The following is a 12,737-nucleotide window of genomic DNA, read 5'->3' as shown; positions in this document are numbered from 1 at the left end:
TTGCATAAGGTGAGTTCTCCCCTCCTTGCTTACCCCATTGTAAGTTACCTCTACATTTTTATTCTTACAATGTTTCTCATTAAAACTTCAACTGATTTCCAGCATGGTAAAGATGAGTAGTGTTTACTTTCTAATGCCTACATACTATTATGGTGAGTTGTCTCCTGTCAGAGCAGTTTTCTCAAATGAAGTAAAGCTTGATTTAATGAAAAAAATTGCACTAGCCAGCAGCTGTTGCTTATGTTTTTATTTATAACAGTGTGCTACTTCCATTGACACAGCTCTTTGCTTATGTCATGCTATACTACTTCATAGTAATACATTTACTGAATGTGTAAGCACACAAGTAATTCAAGAAAGACTATAGCTTGCAAAGACCCCTGGGACATTTTTCTGTTTAACATGATTGCAATGTATATTTAACTCAAAAGGTAAATGTTATCTATCTGATATCTGTCTGTCTTTACACTGTACACTAAGTTTTCTTTAAGGCAAAATGATGAAAGAAAGGGAATAACTGTACATGGTGATGCTAATTATTCTGGTACAGGAAGCTCTGAGATGACACTGGAAGGGGCAGAGGATAAACAGAGAAGAGGCAAGAAGTTGCAAAAGTGGAGTGTGGGGGGGCATGTCATTGGATCGCATTTACCACTAAGGCTTTATGTAAAGGGAATGCAGCCTTTTAACTAATGTAGAAAAGTGTGCTTTAAAAGCAATTTCTGTGATGCCAGTCTTGCACAATTTCTGAACTTTCAGCTGAATTTTCATTTTTCTGAACTTTCATTTTTCTCTTGCCTTCCCCTCCCTCCCTGTGAGGATAACTCCCTGCAGTCATCTGCAGCTAGGCAGCTGAACTTAGTAAGGAGGCATTTCTTCTAAAAGACCATCTCCTGGCACTTTGCCTCTGTCAGCATGAGGCTGCTTTTTGTCCCAGTGGGTGGGTGGTGAAACAATTTCTTCTAAAAGGTTTCTTGATTATTTTCGTAGTGCTTTTGCAAATGTCTGTGGTGGGTGGTGTTCTTTCTGGGTTTTACCTGCATGAATTTTTACTGTACTGAGTTACTTTGGCCCTTGTCCAGTTCTGTATTAAGCAAGCTTTGCAACCCACACAGAATTGCTTTGAAGCTAATTTAAGAGGCTTAAAGAAGATTGATGAGGATTCCCCTCTGAAAAAAGGAAACCTCAGATCCCATGAATTTGCTGTCTAGTGGTAATAGTTCTCTGTTACTGCTCCTGACTCCTGGTTCCTCCTGTATATAGGAATACAAAAACTGGTGGTTAGTAAGAGCTGCTCTTACAGCTGGCCATTGACTGGCTGCCAGAGCTGTCCATGGGGCCGCTGGTGGTCTTATACTTGGATCCATGCCACTGCTGCAATAAATGAGGTGTTTTGCTTGTGATGTGCTATATAGTCTTTAGCCCCAGGCTAGTATTAGGTTTTTTGTAAGGTCAGAGGCAATGAGGGATTGAATGGGCTGTGGGGAGGTGGTGTGGAAGGCAGCATGTGATTCTGTTTGAATCGATGAGATTTCTGCCCTGGCATCTCAAGGAGAGGATTTCTCCCTGCCTGTCAATGCTGAAGTGTTCAGACTTCCTGGTGTGAAGGTAGGGTCTTTGTCACTTGCTGTCCTGAAGCACTGGTAGCAGCTATTAGGGCTTGTCAGTGAGAGGTGTTGCTATGTAGCATTGTTCAGCCTCAGGCATCATTATCTCTGTACCTAGATACAGGTTTGAACACCCTGATGCCACTATCTGTGTAGAAGAACTTTCTTTAGGGACTACTCCCTTAAATTTACTCTTCCAGTCATCTTTCAAAGATAGTTGTGGGGGATTTTTAAAATGGTGAGCCTTTAACAAGGCATTTTCGATGCTTGGGAAAACATGAGCGCTGTTACATAATTTACTACAAATTCATTATGTTTTTCTTCCCTAAATCTCAAAACAAAAATGTTGGTGTAAGTGTGATGAGAAATCTTCATTGCACTCTTAATGCAGGAAATGCTTTATGTGGAACTCGATGCTTGAAATGCAGTTCCAGGAAATAAAAACTGAAGTAGTTATTCCCTCTGATCAGCTGCTCAGCACAGCCGTGCCTGCTTCACTCGTGCCTGTGGGTGCTGGGACCGAACGGGGCGTTGTGCTTCTCGAGGGCTGCCTGTAACTTTGTGGTGGCTTGCTAGTGGAATCACAGCAGCCGTGTGTGAGGGCAGCCACTCTTATCTAGAAGCAGAAAACAATTGCTAAATTTCACAAGACTGCCACATCTTGTATTTGTTTCAAATGAAAAGGAATTGTCTCAGTGAAATGATAGAGGTGATGTTGGAACAAAACTCAATTTTAAAGGCATTGTCGTGGTGGTATTAAATCTGAATTATTGAACACGCATTTTTAATAAGGAGTATTCCAGCATGATTTATATGCCTTTTTAGTTGCTCTTTGTAAAATTCTTTGACATTTTCCACAATGAATGTCAATCTAATGATAAACGTGACTCTTACCTGATTTTGATTAAGCACACAAAGACAGGGAAAGAATTGATCTCTCTGGTATGTAGTACCTAATCTTGAAAGAGAGGTTGAGAGCGACAATTTTGGAATCACTAGTGACTTTCTAAGAATAATTAGTCCATTGTGACTTAGGAGGTGTTTTCAAGTCCCAGAAGTCAAAGTTTCTTTTCATATGTAAAATTCATTTATTATCTGCAGGAAACAATTCTTCTGAAAAGCCAAACTAATCACTTTTTAATTGGATTGTAATTCTCTTTGCCATTAATGAGTGAGAAAAATTATAAATGGTTTCTAGACATTCAGATATTGTTCACAGCTGAAAAATATATGCATTAGACTTGTTTGGATAAGATTATTCTTTATTTGGTTTTACAGCAGTATTTCAAAACCTGTGTTGAATCTTACCTTTATAAGGTTAATTTTAAATCTGTACAAATTTGGGGTTGGTTTTTGCTTAGAAAGATTTTTGGTTTTGTAAAAGTAAGATGATTTCAGGTGTACATGCACTTTTTTCCCCGAACAGTTGTAATTACATGCGTCTTTTAATCTCTCCATTACATAAACAGAGAAAATATTTCTGAAAGGGAGGAAAAGTGAAACTGAATACTCACATTGCTGAGTTTTTTTAATTTTAAAAAATGGAAGTTTCTATTCAATTTCATTAGTTTTAGGTATTTTTAATTACGTGGTACAATTGAGTATTCAGGCAGATTAGTTATATTTCTTTATTTGTTGTGATGATAGTATCACTTTAATATTCAAAGATACTGATTTCATGTTTACTAACAAGAGAAGTGCGTAGTGTCTGGCTATATTATCTCTATAGGCAAATGAAAGAAAAACTTTGTTTTCAACCTCTCTCTTTCAAATCATCTTAGCTTTTCAAAAGCTAAAATACTTAGTTTTGCCTCCTGATGACTTGAGATGGAGAGGACGCTTCTTGTCACTGCGAAGGCAGAAGTAGATAAAGTCTTTTCTGAATTAGGACTGTGTCTACAATGCTGGCTGATTGTTCCCCTCTTCCCTAAGTGAAGATTCACCTAACATAAATGTTGCACATCTAAAGCAAATAATAATTACGAAGACAAAGACCTCCCCAGGAGTGAATATACAGAACTCTTTTATCCTACTTAACTCCCAAGTAAATTTACAAATCCTATCACAAAGCTATTAATGGTATTTACTTGTAAAACTTACTCTGTAAACTGTTTTGGAAGTAAACTTCCATTGTCTTTTTTAGGTGAAAAAGGAGAGTAAATTGCTTTCAAATGCTAAGTTTAAAAAACGCAAACCACCACTCTATAAATATACATGTATGCACTAAAGAAGAATGACTAAGATTGTTGTTTGTATAGCTTGTATAGCTTATATAGCTTAATCTTCATGTAGTTTATATTAATGAGTAATTGTGCAAACAGTGTTGCTTTCTCCCTGGATCATAATAAGAGGAATAGGGCTATAAATTTATGCCTCAGGTTCTGGCATCTGAATTGAAAGTGATTCTTTCTGGCACTGAGACCCCCTCTGCTGTGTGACAGATAGGGACATTAGTGTGAGACAAAGTGAGCTACAACTATTTCAGGGCTGCTGTACTGCTCCAGTGGTACGCTCCTAGAATAGCACGAAGGGTTGCATGCAGCAAGAGTGACCTGTCAACCACACAGTGTGGGTGGTGCATTCCTAGAGACTGAAAATACTTATTTTTAGCACCTGCCTCCTTGAATAGTGAGTATCGGCATTCATAATAACACATCTGAAGCATTGTTCTCCATCCTTTTCCCTCCAAAACCACTTTTCTAATTTGTCCTCCTCTTATACGTGCTAATGGCTGTAATGACATGAGTCTTTATTTGAAAATACATGAGCAATGAGTAATATAATGTGACTGGTACAAGTGGATTACTCCTATCTGTGTTAAAGCAGGAAATGGTAGTACCCTTTTATGAGCATTTACTGCTGTAAAAGCTGACAGCTTCTAAAATTAGGCATGAAATACCGTCTTGGGAAATTTTTCTTTTTAGGGCTTGCCCTTTCCAGTTTACCTTAATCTTTGAGATAGAAGCATGTCCTTTTATTGGTTACATGAATAAACCATTGGACTTGCTTCAGAGATAACAACTAATTTAAAGGTGAGATTGAATCAGTTGTTGAAAATAGTCTATTTGGAGAAGCTTAAATAGCTTCACATATCTTGGTGTCTCACTGAATTGATTTCCACCCCCTTTCCATTTGTTCGTCTTGGAGGGAGACGTAATCATTATTGTAGCAAAGATAGGAGTGAAAACTCTTAAATTACAAATGTCACCTTGACATGCATCCTTTTTTTGTTGAGTTTTCATTTAATGGTATGTTATTTAATCTTAACTGATGATGATAAAAGTCCTACTGAAGTCAGTTTTCAGAGAGTTTGGAAAAAAAAAAACCAAAGCAAAAAACAACAACCCCTTGTTCAGAAAGAAGCAGTAAAATTAATGGCATCCTGTATTAATCAGGAAAGGACTGGCCAACAGCAGTAAATTGCTGGAAACATAGGAGGGCCAGGTACTCACTTCCTATGAATTGCCAGCTACAACTAGAGTTGATGGATGGCATTTTAGAGAGGAGTCTCTCTGGAACTCCTCATCACCAGCCTCAGCAGTTCTCATGTCCATCAGATATTCTATTTGTTTATAGTGTTCAGCTAAATACTTAAAATGAAAATACTTTGTATTCTACTGCAGTGAGTTCTGATGAGCGCTTTGCCAGTAAAGATATAGTTGTGGCAGTAGTTGGAAACAGTGATTTCAACTGTGTAAAAATGCCTTCAGGCTTTTGTTCTGCATTTTTCCATCTGGGAACTGTGAAATACTGAATTTTATCTGGACTATGTCTACCGGTTTTGGTGAAGTCTTTGGAGGTAGATGTGGTTTCATTTGAAATTTATCATATTTCCTTAGCAATGACTAAACTAAAATTAAATGTGATTATTTTGTTTTCAACATGCTGTGTGGATTTATATGTTTCGCATTACAGGCAATGCTCAGAATAAATGTGGTGCACAGGTTCATATTACAGTTGAGGTTCATGTGTTATAAAAATAGATCCTGTTGATCATGTGCTTTATAAAGCATGGTAGGTCTGTTTCCTTTAAAAACACAGAGGTTGTAAACGTGCAACAAAATGATAAGAATGTAATTCTTAATTTACTACTTCTTTGTTCTAATTAGACTAGAAATAACGATGCTAAAACCAAAGCAATGAAAAGTAGTCAACCAGAACTTTACAACAAGCAGTAAACTGCATTCACACCCACGTGTTTTGCTTGACTGGCAAAATAAGACACTCTGGATCCAAAGTTAGAGCATGTAGGCAGATACATGCATCAAAACAAGAAGTTGTGCAAACTGTGTTAAGCAATTGCAGTCTGTGTTTGTGTATGTGGAATTTAGCTTTTAAGTTCACACAGTGCTGTAGCAGTAGTAGAAGGACATATGGAAGCATGTGCTAGGTGGATAGTTGGTGTTTTGGCAGCTGATTTCCTGAAAGCCAGCAGGCAGTTCAGTTGTCTTGCTGGATGGGTTTGGGGGTTCTGCAGTGTTAGGGCTCCTCGTTCTGGCTGCTAGGGGATGCCTGAAAATGTACCAAGTGCTACGAAAGCTTCTGTCACGGCTTATGTTACCACCCTGCTTGAGGTGAAGTAGTCATTGAGACAACCTGGAAAGAATGGCCAATGCTTAGTCCACTTTTGGTGGATACAGACTTGCTTTGGTGAATTCGTGCTGCGTGTACAAGTGTTAGTAGTCAGCTTTTTGCTGTTTTCACAAGGCTTTGTAAGAAACAGTGTCTTCAGCTATTCAAAGTTTACTCTTTTGTCTTGAATCTGGTGTGTGAAGTGACTCCATTGAGAAATGTTGTTAATGCCAATGTATTAATACTAAAAACAAAATACTGTGACTTTTTTTGGCCTTCCACTTGCGATTAAATTTATGTTTTTACAAGCAAAGACATCAACTGATATAAAGGAATTCTGTGTGATTTCAGTGATACAAGACCAGATCTTCAGAGAGTTTTACATATGTATTTGGTAGTAACATAGGTCTCATATCCAAAGCAATGCAATGTTTAGTGGGGTCTCACTAAGTAACCACTCTACCATGAGTTTCTTTCTTTTCTATCTACTGTTCTCTAGTGTCTAAAATTTTGAATTTTTAAAAAGGAGAAATTTTTAGAAATTTTCATTTTAAATTGGAAATCTGGTTTTAGTTCTGTTCATTCTGTTTACCAGCTCAGTCTTTTATGCCTTCATATATGATGGACCGTGCAGTTCTTGCGTTTTCATGCCAGTCTTCCCTTGGAGAGAATTGTGTTGGGTTTCTAGCATTTTCTTAAACCCCCTTGTATGTAGAATTGATGGATAAGATACATAAAATTGTACTGTCATACCCTTTGAATTGTCTCATTTTGATACATTTTCCAGAGCTATTAAGCAACCAAGCAGGTGATGGCCATTACTGAACCTGACCTGTGCAATGGGTACAGATTGCTCAGAAAGTTTTATCCATTGGACACCATGGAAGTGATCGCCTCTGCTTCTTGTTAACAGCAGTTGTGGAGAGTTACAAGAATAACAGCATTTCAGATTTCTTTTTCTCTTGCCTTAGGTTTTCTACCCTAGCAAAGATGGTACTAAGATCCCAATGTTTATTATTCACAAGAAAGGAATTAAATTGGATGGTTCTCATCCTGCCTTCTTGTATGGATATGGAGGCTTCAACATATCAATTACACCAAGCTACAGGTAAGCAGGGTAATTTATACCTTCTTCTGGAGGACCTGTTATTAACAACTGTCACAGTCTGGGGACAGGGTGGAATATGGATCTGATATACTAGTGCATTTCAGATCCCTGAGAAGCAAGGTGGGGGCTGAAAGGACACACATCAGTGTCCAGGCATCATTTGTCTGCTTTGTTCTGCATTCAAGGGTCACAGAAGAAATCTGTGTCAGAGCAGAGAAGTGCAGTGCTCTTCTGAGGTTTACAGCAGGCACCCTGCCCTTTGGATTACACCTTAACCTCTTCCTACACTCTCACTGAGCTCAACAGAAAAGCATATGGACATATATTAAGCAAACATTTGAGCCCTTTGCTGAACTGATAATATGGGAAGTTTTCTTTTATCCAAATTATACAGATGTCTAAATATAGAGAATCAAATATTTGTTTAAATGGATGTAAATAATTAAAATTTGGCTGTATTTTGATAGTATACTTTTGAGGAGAAGCAAAATCCTGCTGTGTTCCCATATGATCAGGAAAGATGACTCTGTCTTGAGGTGCACATGATATGGGCTCTGCATATGCAAAGCAATGCATTGTAAAACATTGCTGTGTGCAGAACAGGATTTGTAGCCCTCAGAAGCCATAAGCTTTACTGAATAGATGATCTCTTTAAAGAAAAGGCGTATTTCTTCAGCAAGGGAATTTGAATAGACTTACCAAGAAGCAGTGATTGTCTGTAATATGTAAGAAATGCTCCTAGGCGAGGCAAGGGAAAACACAAATGCAAGGGGCTGAATGGAGAGCAGTTTTTCAGACAGTAGAGCAGCAGCTTACCAACACAAAAATAATCCATTATGAAACCATCCTATTAAGTTTAGGTGCTACCAGTCTTGCCTTAGAGTCAGCACATTTCAAGAAATACTTAGTAGTGCTTGCTTTTTCAGGTCACTGTGATTGTATTTCTAAATATTATTTATAGTTTCTTGTCCTTTCTAACAAATACCTTGTCTAACAATGGACCTCCTGTCTTGCATTCTGTGATTATTTGAAAGCTTTTTATCTGCCTTGTAAAGCTACATTTTTAATTTCCTGTGGGTTTTGAGAGACACAATTATATAACCAGAATAGTTTTTAAATTCCTTTTTAGATTAGACTCAAACACTGATTTATTACAGTTTATTGTAGATGCTGAAAACTGTGATAAAACTTACCATGTTTTCATTTTTGAAGTAAATATTCTGTATCTATTGATTTAAGGTAAAATTTCACGTACTGCAGAGCTGACACAAGCTGACTGCTGGCAAAAGGAGAAGATATCTCACAGCGCCTCCTTCCACCTCCCATCCATTGGCCCTGGCGCTTGCTGGAACCTTTGCTAAGCTGATTTACCTCGCAAGAATGGCAGAAAACTGTCCTAAAAAAATAGGGTGGGTGGTTTTCTGCCGTTTTGGCAAGTTAAAAATTGACTCTCATAGGAGTCCAGCAAACAGCAGCAAGAGGGTGCAGCTGACAGAAGAGAGGAAGATGGAAGGTGGGAGCAGTGACCTATGTCTTCCTGAACCCTATGAAACCTTTATTATACAGTTCGTAAAATAAGAATATCAATCTGTAACAGTCCCTTAAAAGTAAATGTGCAGAGAACTATCAGTCACCTTCAGATCAAAATACATTATCCCACTGAGAATGTAAATAAAACACGATTGGCCACACCTCCCTCATTCTCTCCCTGTAGTATCAACATATCCATTCTCAGCCTTTCTCTTTCTAAAAGAAAAATAAGAAAAGCTGAAGCCTTCAAACGCATCGTTATGGTTAATAACCTGAGAATTGAGTACTCGGTGAGGAAGTGTGTTCCAAAAGTAGGCAGGCAAGATCAGGGAAGAGGAATTCTAATAAAGAGTTTATGCCAGAAAGGCAGGACATCCAGTCCTTTACCTGGCAGATCCAAGTAATGTTTGACTACATCCCTGTCGCTATATACTGCAGTATTCCACAAGGAGTTCCCAGGTCCAAGTGCTGCTCCTGCTGCTGCCCAACACCATGATTTGGTCTTTTTTTTTTTTTTTGTAGATGACCACAGGCACAAGTGCTAGAAAGCAGCCACAGAATGGTTAAGGCTGAGGCTTGCCACATCATTCACGTGATCCTAAGCTGAGACATAGCTATGGAAATGCAACTCAATAGTTGCCTGCTTACCTTTAAAAAAATAAACAAAAAAGTTCCTGGATCAGTGTTCCTGATTTTTTTTTATTTGAACTTAAGGCTCTTAGGACTTTTCACAAAGCATTCCATCTTCTCCTTTCCAGTGGTTCGTTTCTGTCTTCTATTTCTTCAAACCAGTACAGTGTTTTCTCCCTGGTATTTCGCACCCATTAATGTGAGCTTGGGGAGCTTATTTCTGCTTAATTCAGAAACTTGTGTTGCTTTTCATTTTTTCTCCAACAAAATAAAATCTATTTCACTGAAAGCAATAGAAGCAAACCAACAGGTTAGAGGATCCAGAAATAACTACAAGAATGATAGGCCAAAGTCATTAAGTCAGTTACAGTAGTGGTTTATTTTGAATGCAGGCAGGCATCTTTTATATGTTCCTCTGGATTGAAAAGCTGCTTCTGGTAGCATTTTGAGTATGGTGCCTGCTAGAGCACTGTCATTAATTATACAGCCTGCACAGCAACTGCAAGTGAAAGCTGAAGGAACACCACCAGTGGCTTGGCAGAGCTGCTGGGGAAATGCCATCAGAAACCCACCACTGGTGCCTCAGATTCGACTAGTTACCCTGCGGGAACCAACATGTTTCCCTTTGCTGTTCTGTATGTGCCTGTGTGGGAACAGGAGAAGCAGTTTCTAATGAATCCTGGAATACAGCGGACTGTGAAGCAGACTGTGAAATTGCATTTCACTGCTGCAGGGCAAGGTTGTACCAAGCCTTTAAGCAAATAGGTGATGCAGGGAGAGAGTATAAGTCCAAAGAAAGGTCAGGCAACATACCAGCCAAGGGTGCAGAGTGCTAGATTACTCTTTTTGGTTACTTTATTACCACTCCCTCCTGCTCTACAAATGCCAGGAAAGCAACCAAGTCCAGTGACTCTGGATTTTTTCCCCATCACCAGTGCAGTAGCCTGCATTTCTTGGTCAGCTGTAATACCTGACAGCAGATCAGTAATTCTGGGAGAGCATTCTTGCTCCTTGAAGCACAGCTCTTCACATTGTTCTATTGTGAAAAGCAATACCTGTTTTCTTACTTTTTTTGTTATGCTCCTTAAGAGTGATAAGGTCTGGAAGAAGCTCTTCAGGGAAGGAACTACTTTCTGCTCCCTCCACTGGCTCCTTCCTGACCCTGCTGCCCTTTTCTGTACTCTTTTTATTTACCCTGCCCCCAGGAAAGAAGGAAGAACAGGGATAATGAGCAAAAGAGACTGTTGGGAAGAGCAGGGAGCCAGACTTCCCTCCGCAGAACATGACATCTTCTGAGCATCCAGGGAAGTGGGCAGTTTGCTGTGGCTCAGACACCAAGTTGACTTGAAATAAAATCTGGAAGAACATAGGAGGCAGTAGCAGCCTTGTATATGAAACTTGAATCTTGTGCTGTCTGATCACTTGGAATGTTCACATTTTTAAAAAGTTAATGAGTCCTGATTATATATAAAGCTTGTTATAAGCTCTAGGCACATCTACCTCAAAGTATTGGTCAAGTTAGGGTCCTGACTCACTTAACTATTGACCATGTCAGAGTGGATATTAATTAATAGTCATTGGCAGTGACATTACTAGATGTATATGTTGGGGTATGTGGGGTAATATTTTCTGAAATGCCTAAATCCCAGTAGTATTGCTGAGAGTGAGCACAGATATCCTACACCTTACTTATAATTTGGGCAATATAATAATTGTTACCAAACTCTTGACTTTATCCCATTGAGGGTATGTGCAACAAAACCAAAAAGATTGTTTTCTTGTGGAAATGGGGCCTAACTTCATATAGTAAGAGTACTGCATATCCTGTGACATCCCAAGTCACTTAGACCCCTTCAAAATTTATCATCAAGGTACCATCTCTGTTAAAGCAGTCTGCAGACAGGATAGGATGCACTCAGTACTTCGGTTTTGTGTTGCTCACAAATTCTTTGCTGGTTAAATATGCTGATCCCTCAGGTGGGCACAGTTTCTTTCAGCAGATGGAAAAGGATGGACTCTCTTGTGGAAGTTTTTATTTTCAAATATTCTCAAGCAATATATTTGGGTAGCAAGCTCTTACCTGCCATTCTTATACTTGCTACCTTTCATTTCTAGGAGATAAAGTAAGTTTGGACCAAAAGGTTTCTATTGATTTTGTTTGGGACAGAGACAGGGAAAAGAAGTGCAGAATGTTTTGGGAGGTTTTGTGGCTCTAACATACCAAAAATTAAGAAGCCACAAATGAGGCAACCTACTGTCAGGCTACTGCACATTAGCTGTGTAGCAGCCTGTCAAAATTAGGCATCCTGGAGTTTGACAGAATAATGCTCTCTGACCTTTGCACAGTGTACTTATAGAATATCAATCTTACATCTGATCAGCATGTCATAGCAATCTAAGGAAAATAGAATTCACAGTGATGGACTTTGGAATTGATTTTACAGAAGCAGACATAGTTCATGCCTCCACAGCCATCTGATGGCCACAGGTAACCAGCCTAGGTGGAAAGGTTTTGCTTTGATGGATTATGAAAATAAAAAAATCTCTTACCAGTTATCTTTCTGATTTTCTTTTTTGTTTCCTTAATCCTTGGTATATACTCTCAATAACAAGTGCCAGTACATAGGTAATTGCTTCGGGAGATATGAAAAAATTACCTGTTTTGCTACTACATCCATATGCGACACACTGTAGGACTGCTGTCTTTCAGGACATTTCTGATAAGTGGTAGGGGGACTTAAAGGTAAAAAGGCCTAATCCTTGCTCTTGTGGTTGAATAGGATTGATTTCTGCAGGCAGTGGTTTCTTGCGTGAACGAAGATTTCAAGTAAATAAGGAATTTAAACCTGCTAGAGTTGTTGGGATTAAATTTTAATATTTTACTGGTCTCCTTGGCTTATGTGTGGTTTGCCATCTGCAGCTTCTGCTATGTTAAGCTACTGCCTCAACAGATCAGAGATCTATTTCTCTTCTTAATTGTTAAATTTAATTTAAATTACTTTAGTCCCTTTTAAAAAGATATCAATAGTTTTGATACTTTTGCAATTTGGCATTTAAAAAAAAGTTATGCTACTTTAGCTTTCAACCAGATTCTAAAGGTACAAGGGAAGGCAGAAATTGTAATTTTATTTTTTAGGATTTGTTTTGTATTTAGCAATGCAAATGGAAAATAAATAAGACGGAGATTGGCCAGAACTTGACTGCAGACCCCAGCAGGAAACAATAGTAGAAGCAGGGGTTTTCTTTGCAAAGACAGTTTTATAAAGGTCAAAAAAAATGTACATTAAGCA

At 38.5% G+C, this 12,737-nt stretch overlaps 1 protein-coding gene across 2 annotated transcripts in view; it reads left to right on the top strand.

The window, feature by feature from the left end:
• PREP (prolyl endopeptidase) overlaps positions 1 to 12,737 on the top strand; it is a 115,139-nt gene that overhangs the window by 90,680 nt on the left and 11,722 nt on the right. For both annotated transcript variants that reach the window (XM_074862199.1, XM_074862200.1), the window contains exon 11: positions 7,151 to 7,287. In XM_074862199.1, the coding sequence (XP_074718300.1) occupies positions 7,151 to 7,287 (137 nt within the window). The remainder of the gene's footprint in view (positions 1 to 7,150; positions 7,288 to 12,737) is intronic.

Source organism: Strix uralensis, chromosome 3 (assembly GCF_047716275.1).
Source record: "Strix uralensis isolate ZFMK-TIS-50842 chromosome 3, bStrUra1, whole genome shotgun sequence".
NCBI classification, from domain to species: Eukaryota; Metazoa; Chordata; class Aves; order Strigiformes; family Strigidae; genus Strix; species Strix uralensis.
Note: the sequence above shows the minus strand (reverse complement) of the source record. Positions and strands in the feature narration are given on the sequence as shown.